Source organism: Oreochromis niloticus, linkage group LG1, assembly GCF_001858045.2.
Source record: "Oreochromis niloticus isolate F11D_XX linkage group LG1, O_niloticus_UMD_NMBU, whole genome shotgun sequence".
NCBI classification, from domain to species: domain Eukaryota; kingdom Metazoa; phylum Chordata; class Actinopteri; order Cichliformes; family Cichlidae; genus Oreochromis; species Oreochromis niloticus.
In genome coordinates this window covers 21,781,201-21,795,220 of record NC_031965.2, presented here as the reverse complement: position 1 = coordinate 21,795,220, position 14,020 = coordinate 21,781,201, and the positions used below count along the sequence as shown (strand labels likewise).

Below are 14,020 nucleotides of genomic sequence, written 5' to 3'. Positions count from 1 at the left end.
CAAAAAGAGTCACATTTTAGCTCATCCACCCCATTTGTTGTACTCTGAGCATGTGCTCATTAAGAAGGTAAAGGGTTTTGATGCAGTAGTCTCCAGATCCAAGACGATTTTCTCCTACCGGAGACAACCTTAACCTCATGGATGTTACTCATTTGTAATTAAAAGCATTTTAAACAGTATATATATTTTAACTAGGTTTCTCAGTAACTAACTGAATACAACTACATTTAATTTTTTATTTAACTATGTTAAACATAAAAAAAGCCAGACCTCCAAATAAGCTGTAAACTTCATCGTGGTGTGTATGAGCTGCAGAGATGTCAGTGCACGTTAGTAATGTCTGAGGCTGGTTTATAACAACAGTGTGATGAGGTTCACTCCTCACTGGGTCAGAGGGACAAGTTTTATTACTTTACAGTACATGATAAACAGAAAAATGACTTGACACCAATTACATAACAACCATTGGAGCTCATATTACTGGCCCACTTTAATGCGCAGGGTCAATGAAATGCAAATCAATGCTCCACTTGCAAGAATAAATTAGAAGAAGGCTTTTTATGTTAGAAAATGTGGAAGCTCCTAAAATCTCTATAATTCTTTAAATGCAGATTTCAGACGCCTCAGTCGTCTTCGTTTCACTGCAGAAGCTGAGGCCACCTGGAATATTATTTAATTTGCAGTTAAGCATGTTTCATCACAAACAGGGTGAAAACGTGTCGTAATTAAATTCAATTTGCACCCGGCCTCTCAAACACCACCAGACTGAGCTCGCTTCAGTTTCACCGAAATATACTCTGTCGAGTATATTCAATATGAGAATCATGCGGTGTTACTGATACCGTTTATCAGTCATCGACAGTCTTCAAAACCTTTTAGCTTGAACATCATCTGCGGTAAACGGGATGTGAATGGGTGGGTGCGTTCCTCAGATGCACTGCTGATTACTTGTTAACTGTTTTTCTGTTTGTCTTCCCTTACAGCCTGAAATACTTAAACGTGTCAGCCAATGCCTTGGAAAGCATTCCGCCGAGCAGCCAATCAGAGGAGAGCCTCAGCACACTCCAGGAGCTCTACCTGACGGGGAACAACCTGAGCGAGAACTGCGGCGCTCTGCTGGTCGGACACCAGAACCTGCGGATCCTCCACATTGCCTACAACCAGTTACTCTCATTCCCTGCCAGGTGAGTTCTCCTACCTTCTGTGTGTCTTAACTATTAGTTTAAACCAAGGGTGCAAATTGAACCCTTTTATGCACCCACAAAATACTTTATGAGGATCAACAAAATGTGTGGTGCTTCTTTAGGGTTACTGTGCAGTTAAAGAAGTTATTATTAAGAATCATTACTGAAGCATTACTTGCATTACAAATTCAAATGTCAGTTTTCCCCGTTTCAGCCCAGCTGTTATTGTTTCATGTTTGTGTGTCTTTAGTAAGCTAAGTAAGCTGGAACTGCTGGAGGAGCTAAATTTAAGCGGCAACAATCTAAAAACAATACCCTCCACTGTGTCCAGCTGTAAGAGACTGCACACCCTCATAGCACACTCGAACCACATCAGCGTCTTCCCAGAGATCCTCAACCTCCCCGAGATCAAGGTCAGGCCCGTTGCAGTTTTCTTTGTCTTACGTGATCAACTTTAAGCGTGTTTCGGCTCACGTGCGTTTTGCATCTCTTTAGCTTGTCGATCTAAGCTGCAATGAGCTCACTGAGATCCAGCTGCCCGATTCCCTGCCTGCCTCTTTACAAGAGCTGGACCTGACAGGCAACAGCAGCCTGATGCTGGAACACAAAACCCTCAATCTCTTCAGGTGAGGCGCAGCACCCAATACTGAACTTCTTGTAAGCAGCAATTAGATTCTGTAGCTTTCAAATAGGGGCACACAATGAAGGTGTACAGTGCATTCTAGTGTATTTCTTTTTCTCTTTTATTTTTAGCCACATCACCACCCTGAAATTAGACCAGAAATCCACCACAACAGCAGGAGACTCTCTGAGCGCCTCCACTCCTTGGAAGCATGGCTACTCTGAAATGAGCGGGCAAAGGAACAAGTGTGTACTGATCTTCTCTGTTTTGTGTTTTTCTTCTATAACTATGTTATAGGTAGGGTTGTCTTTTTTTAATATAAATTTTATCACTACGTGGTGCTGGAATCATTTATTTTTAACAAAAACTCATATAGTGGTGCCTAATAATTTATTTACTTTTCATACGTTAAAGCTATAACACTGTTGCCTCAGCCCATCTTAAGAGTTTGGGCCCAGACAAGCAACAGCACAGTTTCTTGATCTTAATGTATGCACATCTGTTTCTTTGCATTGTAGAGTTTCACATCGTTTTTTGTGTGGATGCAGTTTTCATTGATTCCTTGTTTTCACTGCACTGCCATAAGCCCACGCAGTGCAATTTTCTAATGCAGTGGCAACTGAAGGCCGCTGGTTCATTTCTCAGTCTCTACATTGAACATAATGTCTTCTCATTTAAATGCACAGTTTAAATATTTTACACTTCGTTTTTATTCTGAGTACTTGATAAGTTTCTTAGACCACCTGTCATATTTTAAAAACACTTAGTGATGGATTAAGCTTTACAGAAACAATAAATAATGTTGGTAATTACAAACACTGTTCATTCATTGCCAGAGATTTATCAGTGCTGTTCTGATAAATTTGCGGAGCGCTGTACATTTTACACAGCGTGATGACGTTTTTGAAAACAGGGTTGGTATGAAGTTTAGTGGTTGGACCTGCTAAATCTATTATTGAGCATCTGTTGTTGGGGACAGGTTGTGTGTGTCTGTGCTGGCTGTAGACCACTTCAGAGACAGCGTGGAAGCATGCTATGGTATCTTTGACGGAGACCGCAACGAGGAAGTGCCTCGCCTGTTGCAGTGCACTATGGGAGACGTGCTGTGCGAGGAGCTGCAGCACTCCAGTGTTGACAGTGTGTATATGTGCAACACTTTCCTCACCTCACACAGGTAACATGTTGCCCTGTAATTGTTTTTCATTATTAATACCTGGTTTTTACTTGTAGTCACTGACTGAAAGAGTTTGTTTTTGTTGTTTGGCGATTGGTGGGGGGCGCAGGAAACTTGGTATGGCTGGTCAGAAGCTGGGTGCATCTGGCCTGCTGTGTTATATCCACCGTGAGACTTCAGATCCAGGAGCATCCTTTAGCCTTACTGTGGCCAATGTGGGTACCTGCCAAGCCGTGCTGTGCCGAAATGGACAACCTGTACCTCTCTCTAAGGTTTACAGTTTGGAGAACTGCACTGAGGAAATGGAGCGGGTTAAAGTCAGTAAAGCCATTATTACAGAGGTAATGCCTATGTTGGGTTTCAGCTGTTAAATGGGAGCAATTGCACATAGCTTCTAATCTAGTGTTAATATGCTCTGTCATATTCCACTGTGTAAACATTATGAGGCTATACGCTCTGCTGCAGTTCTAATGGCGCTTCTGTTTTGTAGGATAACAAAGTGAGTGGAGTGACATGCTGCTCTCGCCTGTTGGGCTGCTCTTATCTGTCTCCCTGGGTGCTTCCAAAGCCCTGGGTGCACACTGAGCCGCTTTGTTCCCAGGATGAGTTCTTGATCCTGGGGAATCGAGCCCTGTTTGAGCGAGTTTCCTACCAGGAGGCTGTGTGCACCGTGCAGGCTGTCCGGGATCCCCGTGCTGCTGCTAAGAAGTTGTGTTCACTTGCCCAAAGTTACGGTTGCAAGGACAACATCGGAGCTGTCGTGGTGTCCCTGCACATTGGTGAGGACAGCTGCACATGTGAGCCGCCGGTCACCACCACCGAGCCACGGGGCCCTGCTCCTGCTCCCGTTCCTGCGTCTGTGATCCCGGGCCCTAGCGACCCAGCCACCAACCTCTCCTCCAGCAGTGGCATTGTCACTGAGTTCAGCAGTGAGACGTCAGCTTCAGAGATCGGCAGCGAAGCGGGGTCCACCGCTTCAGATGAACACCCATCCTCTGGCACTGTGACCCGCCCAGAGAGACGCTGTAGCCTACACCCCGCTACCACACTGTGCGGCATCATGGTGCCAGGCTCAGGTGGGACAGGACCCCACCCAGGTCTATTCCAGCAGCAGCCGTCCAGCACCACATTCTCAAGTAACCAGTCGGACAATGGCTTGGACAGTGATGATGAAGCTCCACTCGAGGGTGTCATCTCCAATGGTAGCAAATTAGAAGTGGAAGTAGACATTCACTGTTGTGCTTTTCAGCTGCGGTCGGGGCCCCACGAGAGCCCCAGAGACTCGGACTTTGAAAAACGAGGCTTTGACCATCCCAGTGGTAAAATGCGCAGACAGAACAGCGTGGTGGTTTCTGCTACAAACGGCTGCCTGCTTGCTGTATGTGGGAGAGAGATTGCTGACCTTAAGAAATCTCCCTCCACATCCAGCCTGTTTGGGAAGAAGTTGTCCAATGGTTCTGTGGTAGCCCCTGAAGACAGTCACAACCTAATTGAGGTTGCCCTAGAGGCTCCCAAGAAAAAGTCTGGCTATTTCACAGCTCCAGCACAGCAGGACCCAGAGGACCAGCTGATTGTGCCTCCTAGTCTGGAGCAGGAAGTCAGGGAGCAGCTACGAGGCCAGAGCCCTCTAGTCTCAGGCCCCTCTGCACCAACCACACCCTCCTCCTTAAAAGATCCAGTGTGGGATCATCCACACCCCCCAGCATTTCCATCCAGCCTGGTTCCAGGTCCAGGCCCGACTCCTATCCTACAACAGGAGGTTTATGATACCGCCCTCTAAGGGGGAGGATTTCTGTGATTGTGCCATTCTGGGACAGAAGATTTTTCTCATACACGAGGGAAAGTCCAGTTAAAGTTGCCATTCAGATACTTTCTGCGAACAAGACAAACCTGTGGCATCTTAACGGTCACTAAGCGATGCCTTTCAACGTGAGGTCAAAAAAAGTGTACGGTCTGAGTATCTGAGAGAACAAAGGCAAATAAAAAGAAAAAAGATTTCAGTTTGTAACAGAACATTGTGAAACAGAAAGCTGGCTGTATTAGACAAAGAACAAGTCTGACCTGAAATTGAATACCTCGAGTGTTTGAACTCGTCAGCAGCATTTCCCTTTACTTGGAAAGCAAAGCAATCTGGAGGGTGTGCAAGAGATCATGTCAGATCTTTTCTCCAGGAGCTCTGTTGTCTCTCAGATCCTGGAGGGAAGTACTATGACGGAAACATGAAAAAGTGCCTACTACAGAAGACACAGCCTAGAGCTCCCTACATCCTGGCTGTGTTTCAGACGTGAGTTTGATAGTTGAATTTGCAGGATGGATTGTGTCTCTAAGAGACCGGGACTGGCACAGCTTCGGCTCTCCTCCTCCTCCTCCTCTACCTGTGGCTTACGAAGGAAATCAGAGTCTAAATGCTTATAATACACACAGATCTGAAAACAACACAACTGCATTTTCATTATGTTTTTTATTGTTAGCATTTCCACACGATATATAAAGAATTGTCTATCACTCCTACATAGTAAAGTACAAACTCACATCTAGCGGGTGGCCGATGTAATGTGCTTACATTGCTGACATTAAGACTGAATATTTTTTCTATGTAGAGCAATGCAATATCTAAGTCATTCAGTTGTACAGCAAGAGGCGATTAGTGGAGGTTAACAACTGTTACTGCAGTATATTCTGTGACAGTGCATGATAAAATGAGCTCCTTAAAACATTCATAGGAAGATAAAAGATTCATTTGAATTTAGTCAGTTTTATGGTCACTGGATAGTGGACTGGACAAATGAGCTAAGACACAAAACTGAAGTATTACATATTGTAAGGCCAAGAGATATAAAATCAGGATTTTTACTGCATGTGTGAAAATATCCCCTCTGGTACTTACATTTTAGTATATTTGAATTTTGGAGGCTGCTTCTGCTTTTTAAAATTTGACAGCATCAGTCCATCCTGTCTCTTGAGGCAGATTTCATTATTGACGTTTTTACTTTGCAAAATGTTTTAAATCTTACCTCTATAATGCACTACTCATACATCCAGGTGAGGTTTGGCGTGTGGTGTTTAGACCCTAAGAGAACTGAAACCCTATTCTCTTGCATTTTTTTTTAGTCATTTATTATACATCATGGATATGTGTGCAACTGACAAAAACAAAATGTAGGAAGGACTGCCTTATCACCGTGTTATCTGAAAAACTACATTAAAAGCATTGCCATATCATTTAATTAGCTTTCTGGGTAGAATAAATTGACTTTCCCAAATCAAATTGGTGAAGGAACAAGTTAGAGCACCTGTATGTTTTACTAAAAACATAAAAACATTGAGATTTGGTGCCTGTGTATTGATAACATATCACAAAAGGAAGAGAAGGTCTATATATATATATATACATATTTTGGACCTAGATCTATTAATGTCTTGCTATGGTTTGATGTAGCTTTCATTTTTACTTGGGCACATTTATGTCCACACGCCTTTGTAATCATATGGCTACTTTAGTTGTGGCTACACACAGTTAATGTACAAATATTATGAGTGTCGCAGCAGTATAGGGTGCCCAAATAAGAATATTTCAGTCCCTTCCATTAAGAATAAGTACAACCACTGGACACTTTGTTAGCTACACCTATTCAGCTGTTCATTAACAAAAATATCTAACTAGCCAATCACATGGCAGCAACTCAAAGCATTTAGATGTGTAGACCTTATCAAGACGACCTGCTGAAGTTTAAAGCGAGCATCAGAATCGGGGAAGAAAGGTCATTTCAGTGACTTTAAATGCAGTGTTGCTGTTGGTGCCAGACGCGATGGTACGAATATTCCAGAAACTGCTGATCTGAGATTTTCCCGGACAGGCACCTTTAAAGTTTACAGAGAATGGTCTGAAAAAGAGAAAATGTCCAGTGAGTGGCAGTGCTCTGTGGAAAAATTCCTTGTTGATGTCAGAGGTTAGGCGAGAATGGGCAGACTTCTTTGAGCTGATAGGTAAACAGAAGTACTACAAATAACCACGGATTACAGCCAACATATGCAGAAGAGCACCTCTGATTGCATGACACACTGAACCTTTAAGAAGATCCACCTTGGGTGACATTACTGTGAGCTAAGAACAAGTTGTGTTAGCTCCCCAAACATGCACAACAAAAGATGGAAAAACGTTGCCTGGTTTGATGAGTCTTTTTTCTGTTGCAACATTCAAGTGGGAGTGTCAGAATTGATGTAAACAGCATGAAAGGATGGGTTCATCCTGCCTTGCATAAACAGTTTAGGCTACTGCTGGTGGTGTAAGGGTGTGGGAGGTATTATTTCTCCATAGTTAATACCATGGAGATATGTTTAAACACCACTGAGTCTTGTTGCTGACCATGTCCAACCCTTTATGAGCACATTGTACAAATCTTCTGATGGCTGCTTCCAGAAAGATAGCGTCAATTCATTCAAACTGGTTTCTTGAACATGACAATGAGTTACTTTACTCAAATGGCCTCCACAGTCACCAGATCTCAATCTAATCGAGCAGCTTTGGGATGTGGTGAACAGGAGGTTCACATCACGTGCGCTTGACAAATCTGCAGCTACTATATGATGCTATCATGCTAATGTGGAGCAAGATCTCTGAGGAATGTTTTAGGCACCTTGCTGAATCTATGCTACTAAGAATTAAGGCACTTCTGAATGCAAAAGGGGGTCTAACTCAATGTTAGCAAAGTGTACCTAATAAGGTGGCCAGTGAGTATTCTTTCACAATGCTTCAGCAGTGGACGTCATCCATTTTTAAAAATATGTTGTCAACTGACTTGTCATATTTATGACAGAAAAAATACATTATTGTCTAAACTGTCAGTTATATGTTATGTAGCCTTGGAAACCTCACATTGTCCAGTCCTAAACCTCCCCACCTTGTGCCAAAAGAGGAAGCAACTCTGCAGAGCTGCTGTGGCTAAGCCCAAAGTTGGGTAATTGCTCTTGTCAGTGATTACTACAATAGATTTATATTTTTTTTCGGTTGCCACTACATGTTGGAAGGAACTACACAGCCGTTGTACATCCAGACCTTTCAGTGTTCTCTTTTAGCCTTAATGTAACACTACTCAGTATTTTTGAAGCGAGGAGCCTTTTGTTTCTTTCCATTGATGTTCTGTCTGTGAATGAGGTCTTTGGCTCTATGTGAATGAGTGAGAAGTCAGTGAAGATGCCTTAAATGCTGTGTGGGTATGAATTCCTCCTTGTTTTATTGCATTTCATCTCCTGAAAAGAATATACACTGTCAAAAGCACCTTGTACATAGAATATAATAGTAATATCCAGAGTTATGTATATTTAATTTTATTATATACATTTTTTTAGCATAGTGTTCTGAGATTATTGTGGCTTCCCTCAGCCAAGTGCATCATCTTTTGTCTTTGACGACACTGACAATATTATTAATTTACAATATTTTTAAGTCTCATTAACATCACAAAGATATTTTTTCATTCGAAGTTTTTTGTTTGTCACCACTTAGAGTTTTGTTAGTATCTTAACTTATATTTAAATATTTCAAATTAACACCACAAAACTACATAAACTAACACTACCTTCCTGCATTGCTTTTACTCTGTGTAAATATAAGTTCATGAAAATCAGGACATACAGTTATTATCCACATGTAGGAGTCTGAGATCATATTTAGATGTATCGGTACTGTCCGTATTCTGCTGTTTCAGAATTCAAGAACTAATTTTAACCCCCAAATGCTTTTTTTTAACATCTAAAATTACAAATAGCAAATCCAGTTTTGTGATAAAGATAATCATTTTATTCCTGTCACTTTATTGATCAGTCCATGCTGGGTCTGACATGCCAAACACATGGGACTCTGTGGTTCTGTCTGTGCCTAGACCTCCACAATCGGAGCCCACACATAGTGCCACACATCTGGATCACTGGCAGTGGAACACTGACGGGCACTGCAGGTGTAGATGCCACGTGGGGAGCTAAGCTAGCTTATGATTGTGAATGTTACTGATACATATCTGAAATGTTAATGAAGTCTGGAGAGGAGAAACTGAACTTTCTATAAGGTTTCATATCACACAGTGGTAAAATCCCTTGTAAAATATGCAAAGTGTACATATATACCTGTATATCAGAGCGTCAATTTCCCATCACCTTTAACTATACGACTCATGTTTCAATATGTCTGATAATGAATATTGGCTGGTGTGTGTGTATAATGTTTGTGGAGGTTGTGTTTGTAATTTGCATTGTGTTGCTTTTTTTTGTCCCTTTGGCACTTTGGCAGTGTGGTTTTATGAGTTTGCCCCCAGCTGCCATGTCAGACTGGGACTGTACTGCATTGCTATATTTAGTGCTCTTTAAACTAACTGGGCCCTTTTGCGTTATAACATTTGTACTGTTGTTGTACATTCATGCGTTCAGTCTGTCTTTTGGTTGATGCCATCACCCTCAGTCCGGTACAATATACTCACAAAATAGAAGTACATTTGGATAATGATCCATCGGTAATCAGTGTGCATGTACATATGCAGATTGTATGCACAAACAGAGGGAAGATGGAGGGGTACATTGCATTGGCTTAAAATATTCCCTTTAATTCTTTAGTGGAACTGGCTTGCGAGCTCAATACTCATGCAGTTAAATGCATTTGTACACAAAGCAGAGGGTATGTGCATTTGTTAGGCTGCAGTTTCAGTGTTTTTATTTTAAACTTCTTCATTTTGTTAACTATACGGTATAATTTCTCTTTGCACAACGTAACAAGCTCCCTGTGCATCTGTGTTGCAAAATGTCTGTGTTTGTGTGTAGATAAAAGCTTTAGCGCACACATACTGTAAGTGTATGCATGTCTGTGTGAAATAATGGATCGACTGTAATTCTGTGTGAATATGGTGAATGAAACCGATCAGAGATGCTCCATTTGTTCAAAATGTGACCAAAGTAGCCATTGTTTAATCTCATATTCCTTCATGCATATTATTTTCAAGAAATGCTTGAATATTTTTTTTCCTGAATGCCAAGAAAGCGATGTTTATTTTTGTACTTTTTTTTCATGCAAATTAATATTTCCCTTTTTTGCTACAGAATTTAAAGTCATTGGGCTTATACAGAAAACTGTCACCCATTATGGTACTATTGATGGTACTATAACTGTATTTATTGTTGAAAGCATGCTCTAAATATAAGGCTACAGGAAAAAAAACATAAATACATACAAAATGTGATTTATTTGTACAAAAGGGAGCATATCCGATATTTTTAGGTTTTTATTCGAGCATGCAGATTACTGCTACAAATTTAGTTTTTTTTAATAATCATTAAGAAGATTAATTATTTAGGAAAAGAACTAACAATGGGCACTTTTGTGGTTTGTCGGAAAGAATTGTATATTCTTGAACACTGAGAGTGGAAGGTGGTTATTTTATTTTAAATGCTGCTATCATTAGTTTTCAGCAGACAGGCTGGTTTTTGTTTTGTTTTTAACTTTAAGCCAAGTAGCAATAAAACTTTTTACTGTGAATTTTTTTGTTTTTGTCCAGTGTCAACTTTACTCATCATTATAAATGGTTATATCAACCCATCCATCCATCGTCTCCCACGTATCCAGTTCAGGGTGTTTATTTCAACCCAATAAAAAACAAAATCACTTTAAAATTTCTTACATTCTTAGAATTATTAGCATCCTTGCATTTTTCATACGTAATCTCACCCCTTAATACACGCCCAAAATGGCAGGTTAGGCGGTTATCACTGGTGTGTTGTCCTGTTCAATACTCAGATCAAGAAAATAAATGAGAAGAAACAGTGACCGCTGCTGTGGAATTATATGTAATGTTTTATCTTTGTAAATTCCTAATCACAGTAGATGCCATCTGTTGGTGAAGCTCAGAGTTATGAGTTATCCTAAACTCAGGTAAAGTGGTTGACAAATTCTGAGAATAAATTTTAATTAAAAATAAGTATATCTCTTGTGAGTGCTATAAGAAGAACAGTGTGTGTCTTTCTCAGACTTATTTGTGTGTGTGTTTTTTTTTTAAATCAATACATTAAGTACAAAGGGAAAAAAAAACCTTCAAAGCCATCAGCAAAACTATAAAACTATAAAAAGAAACCATGTGACACTCAACTCCATTTCCTTTTAAAATGTCAAAGACATTTGCTTTCAGGAAGTCAGTTTCAGCCATCTCTTTCACAGATAAATGCAACGACAGATGACCATGTAATATTATACTATTTTGGTAGTTTATTATAACTACAACTTCATAGAAAACATGAAAGATGTGGTAAACAGGTATAAGGAATAAAAAAGATTAGGTATGTATAAAACACTATCAAGGCATAAAAATGTATAAACAGCATTTATACAAGTAACACCTAATGAGAGTGACAAGAAAAAAAATCCTGTCAAAGTGATTTTTTTCTCACTCCTACTTTTGTTCGTTTGTGAATAAAAAAGGAAAGGCAGCTTAAAAATGATCATCCTCGTTTGTTCTTTGCTTTTTCAGCTCTCGCACTGACCTGAAAGCTCTGATAGCTAACACTGCACCAAAGATGAAAACAGCCACCCCCAAGACCCCAAACAGTCCCTCTGCAATGTCTGCACCATTGTACTTGCAATCAAACCCTTGGTGCCCTTTGCTCCTGTACATCTGCTCTCTCTCCTTACAGATGGGGTTGTCGTAGATTTCCTTCAGCTTGACAAAATAGATGGCAATTCCTGGGATGTACCCCAGACCGATCAGGAAACTCAGCACAGCCTCAACCAGCAGCACAGGAGGACAGCGGAAAGGGACTCTGAAAATCCCCAGGCCCAGCATGGCAAAAGCGTAGATCATTACAATTCCACCAGCCGCCATGGCGTAGACGTATGGAGGCCGCTTAAGCTCATGGAAGAGCCGGTCTAGCTCCTGCACTCTCTTTGCATCGGCTCCAGTGAAGGCACTGGCACCACCGTAGTAATAAGAGTATAATCCACCGAGGCTGGCCAGGTCACGGTAACCCCCATCGTTGCTGTAAGGCACCCCGGCACAGATTATGATAAGCAGGTTCACAAACACTTCTGCAATCTGGCAGATACCTGGAGACAGAGATTTATGGCTTTTTTAGAAAAAGATATTTTTAAACTTGGATTTTGACTTTTGCCTTAAAATAATTGTTTCAAGAAACTTCTTTTCACATTAAATTAAACAACAGAATAAATAAATAAATACAAATAACTGTTCCAACGCAGCCTTTAAAAATAATTTACTATTGTGGTATATTTTCACATTTTTGCACTATCCTCTCATTATCATATTTATTTATCATATCATAAAAAAATAATAATAATTTGCATCCCTGAATGCATTTTAGGGATATCTCAAAAAATTGTAGCGTGCATGTAATGTTTCACAGAAGAAATTAAAACCAAATATACTAGCCTCTGCTGCTTAATATGTATCTGAAATTGTAAAGCGCTGGCTTCGGTTGTGGTTCGTAATACTCCATCTCAGAGAGATCCCCTGAAGTCTCTCTGGGCCTGTAAGGAAAGTAAAATGTTTTTAAATCATTTATCTTGCTACAAGTTTATGTAATTTTAGGTCAAAACATTGGAGTGTTAAATATGATCTTCAGGCTTTATGAAGGTTTAGTGAATGTAGACCATGTTTAGAACTACATTTACCGTCTTGAGGTTCCTTCATGTCTGTGAGAGGCAGTTGTCATATCCCTCTGTCTGTTTTCCCCGGCCCTCCTGTCACCTGCAGTGCCCCTCTCCTCGGCGTCATACCCAGAGTAGTCTCGATTGTGTGTATAGCGCTTATCCCCGCTTTTGTAGTCATCACTCTGATCGCGTCTTCCCCTCTCTGGCATCTTCCTGTGCCAACATAATAAAATTATAGACCTGTATCTTGTTTATTTTACAGCCTGTCACAAACAAAGTGGGTAGTTGGGTTTTATTTCCACGACGCACTGCAAGCAGTAAAGCAGCATGGGGGATAACTTAAAAAAAACGTCTCGATGAGGTAGAAGTTTCTTCATTAATGAAGCAGCTTATCAAAAGCTGGTGATAACTTGAGGCACTGTAAACGTCTGTGAATTATGATTTTTATCCGTTTCATGATATCTTATCTCAACATGAGAAAACAGCGTTCTTCCAAGTTGCTCATTCGCAACGTCCTCCCTGTTGTAAAGTTCGTCCCTGTTGCAAATTCATGTTAGCTTAATTAGTTGCACGTTTGTGAATGATACAAATATATAATGCCTGTGTTTCATACCTTCAGATACTGTTCTTTGTACGGTCTTGTTTTCTGTTATGGCCAGAAGATCATTCACCTGTCGCGGGTTCCTGTTTGAGATTACCTTCTTCCCTCACCTGTGTTGTACCACGCCCACTAGTTTGGGTGTTGTCCTGCACTGTCGAAGGCATTACTTATTTAAAAGGCACATGGGGTTTTATTACATTTGAGTGCATGTAGTTGCTGCTGTTTATTTCACTGTTTTGACTGAATTTGTGCAGCTTAAACCACCAAGGTTCATAAAAAACAACAAAAAATGTGCTTAAAATAAAAAGTTAATTTTTATTTAACTTTCAAAAAGAAAAAGAAAAAAAAATGCGATTCACGTCCAGGCTGAGATGAGAACACACACCGCGCATGCGTTCATACTTGTAAACTCATAGCATTACTTTTAGCATTTCCGCCGAGGCATTCATAGATTTCAAAATAAATGTCTCGAGTTCTTAACTTGCTCTGCAATCTGTAATTATAGGTAACAGATTCTTCTGTGCATTTCTTTAAGACATGACCACGAGACAATTGGAGAATTTTCATGTAAATTAAAAGCTGAATATTTAGTGCTATTAAATGGAATTTAGGTTTATTTATTTAGCACCAATTCAATACGATAGTTGTTTTAAAGCAGTTTGTACTGTAATGTAAAGACAACCTAGTATGAACAAGCACTTTGCGATGGTAGGAAAGAAAAACTCCCTTTTAACTGGAAGAAACCTCCAGCAGAACCAGACTCAGTGAGGTTCAACCATCCACCATGACCAGTAGT

General features: G+C 40.4%; 2 protein-coding genes across 6 annotated transcripts in view; one reads left to right on the top strand and one right to left on the bottom strand.

Moving 5' to 3' along the window:
• phlpp2 (PH domain and leucine rich repeat protein phosphatase 2) overlaps positions 1-9,479 on the top strand; it is a 39,549-nt gene extending 30,070 nt beyond the window's left edge. For 3 of the 4 annotated variants that reach the window (XM_025906389.1, XM_003442359.5, XM_025906392.1), the window contains exons 13-19: positions 984-1,184; positions 1,435-1,597; positions 1,680-1,810; positions 1,938-2,051; positions 2,786-2,980; positions 3,090-3,321; positions 3,471-9,479. In XM_025906389.1, the coding sequence (XP_025762174.1) occupies positions 984-1,184; positions 1,435-1,597; positions 1,680-1,810; positions 1,938-2,051; positions 2,786-2,980; positions 3,090-3,321; positions 3,471-4,760 (2,326 nt within the window). In that variant the 3' untranslated portion in view covers positions 4,761-9,479. The remainder of the gene's footprint in view (positions 1-983; positions 1,185-1,434; positions 1,598-1,679; positions 1,811-1,937; positions 2,052-2,785; positions 2,981-3,089; positions 3,322-3,470) is intronic. The other variant, XM_013269714.3, reaches the window with a different exon arrangement.
• A 365-nt stretch (positions 9,480-9,844) lies between these two features.
• On the bottom strand, positions 9,845-13,393 carry marveld3 (MARVEL domain containing 3). Of its 2 annotated transcripts, none has more exons than XM_003442360.5 (4): positions 13,237-13,385; positions 12,645-12,832; positions 12,403-12,500; positions 9,845-12,059 (listed from the first exon to the last, which is right to left on the bottom strand). In XM_003442360.5, exons 2-4 carry the CDS (start codon positions 12,830-12,832, stop codon positions 11,449-11,451), a joined length of 897 nt encoding a protein of 298 aa, XP_003442408.1. In that variant the 5' UTR covers positions 13,237-13,385; the 3' UTR covers positions 9,845-11,448. The 2 variants fall into 2 exon arrangements, with proteins under 2 accessions (XP_003442408.1, XP_005467105.1); XM_005467048.4 differs by having other exon boundaries at positions 11,206-12,059; positions 12,645-12,836; positions 13,237-13,393.
• Between the last annotated feature and the right edge of the window lie 627 nt (positions 13,394-14,020).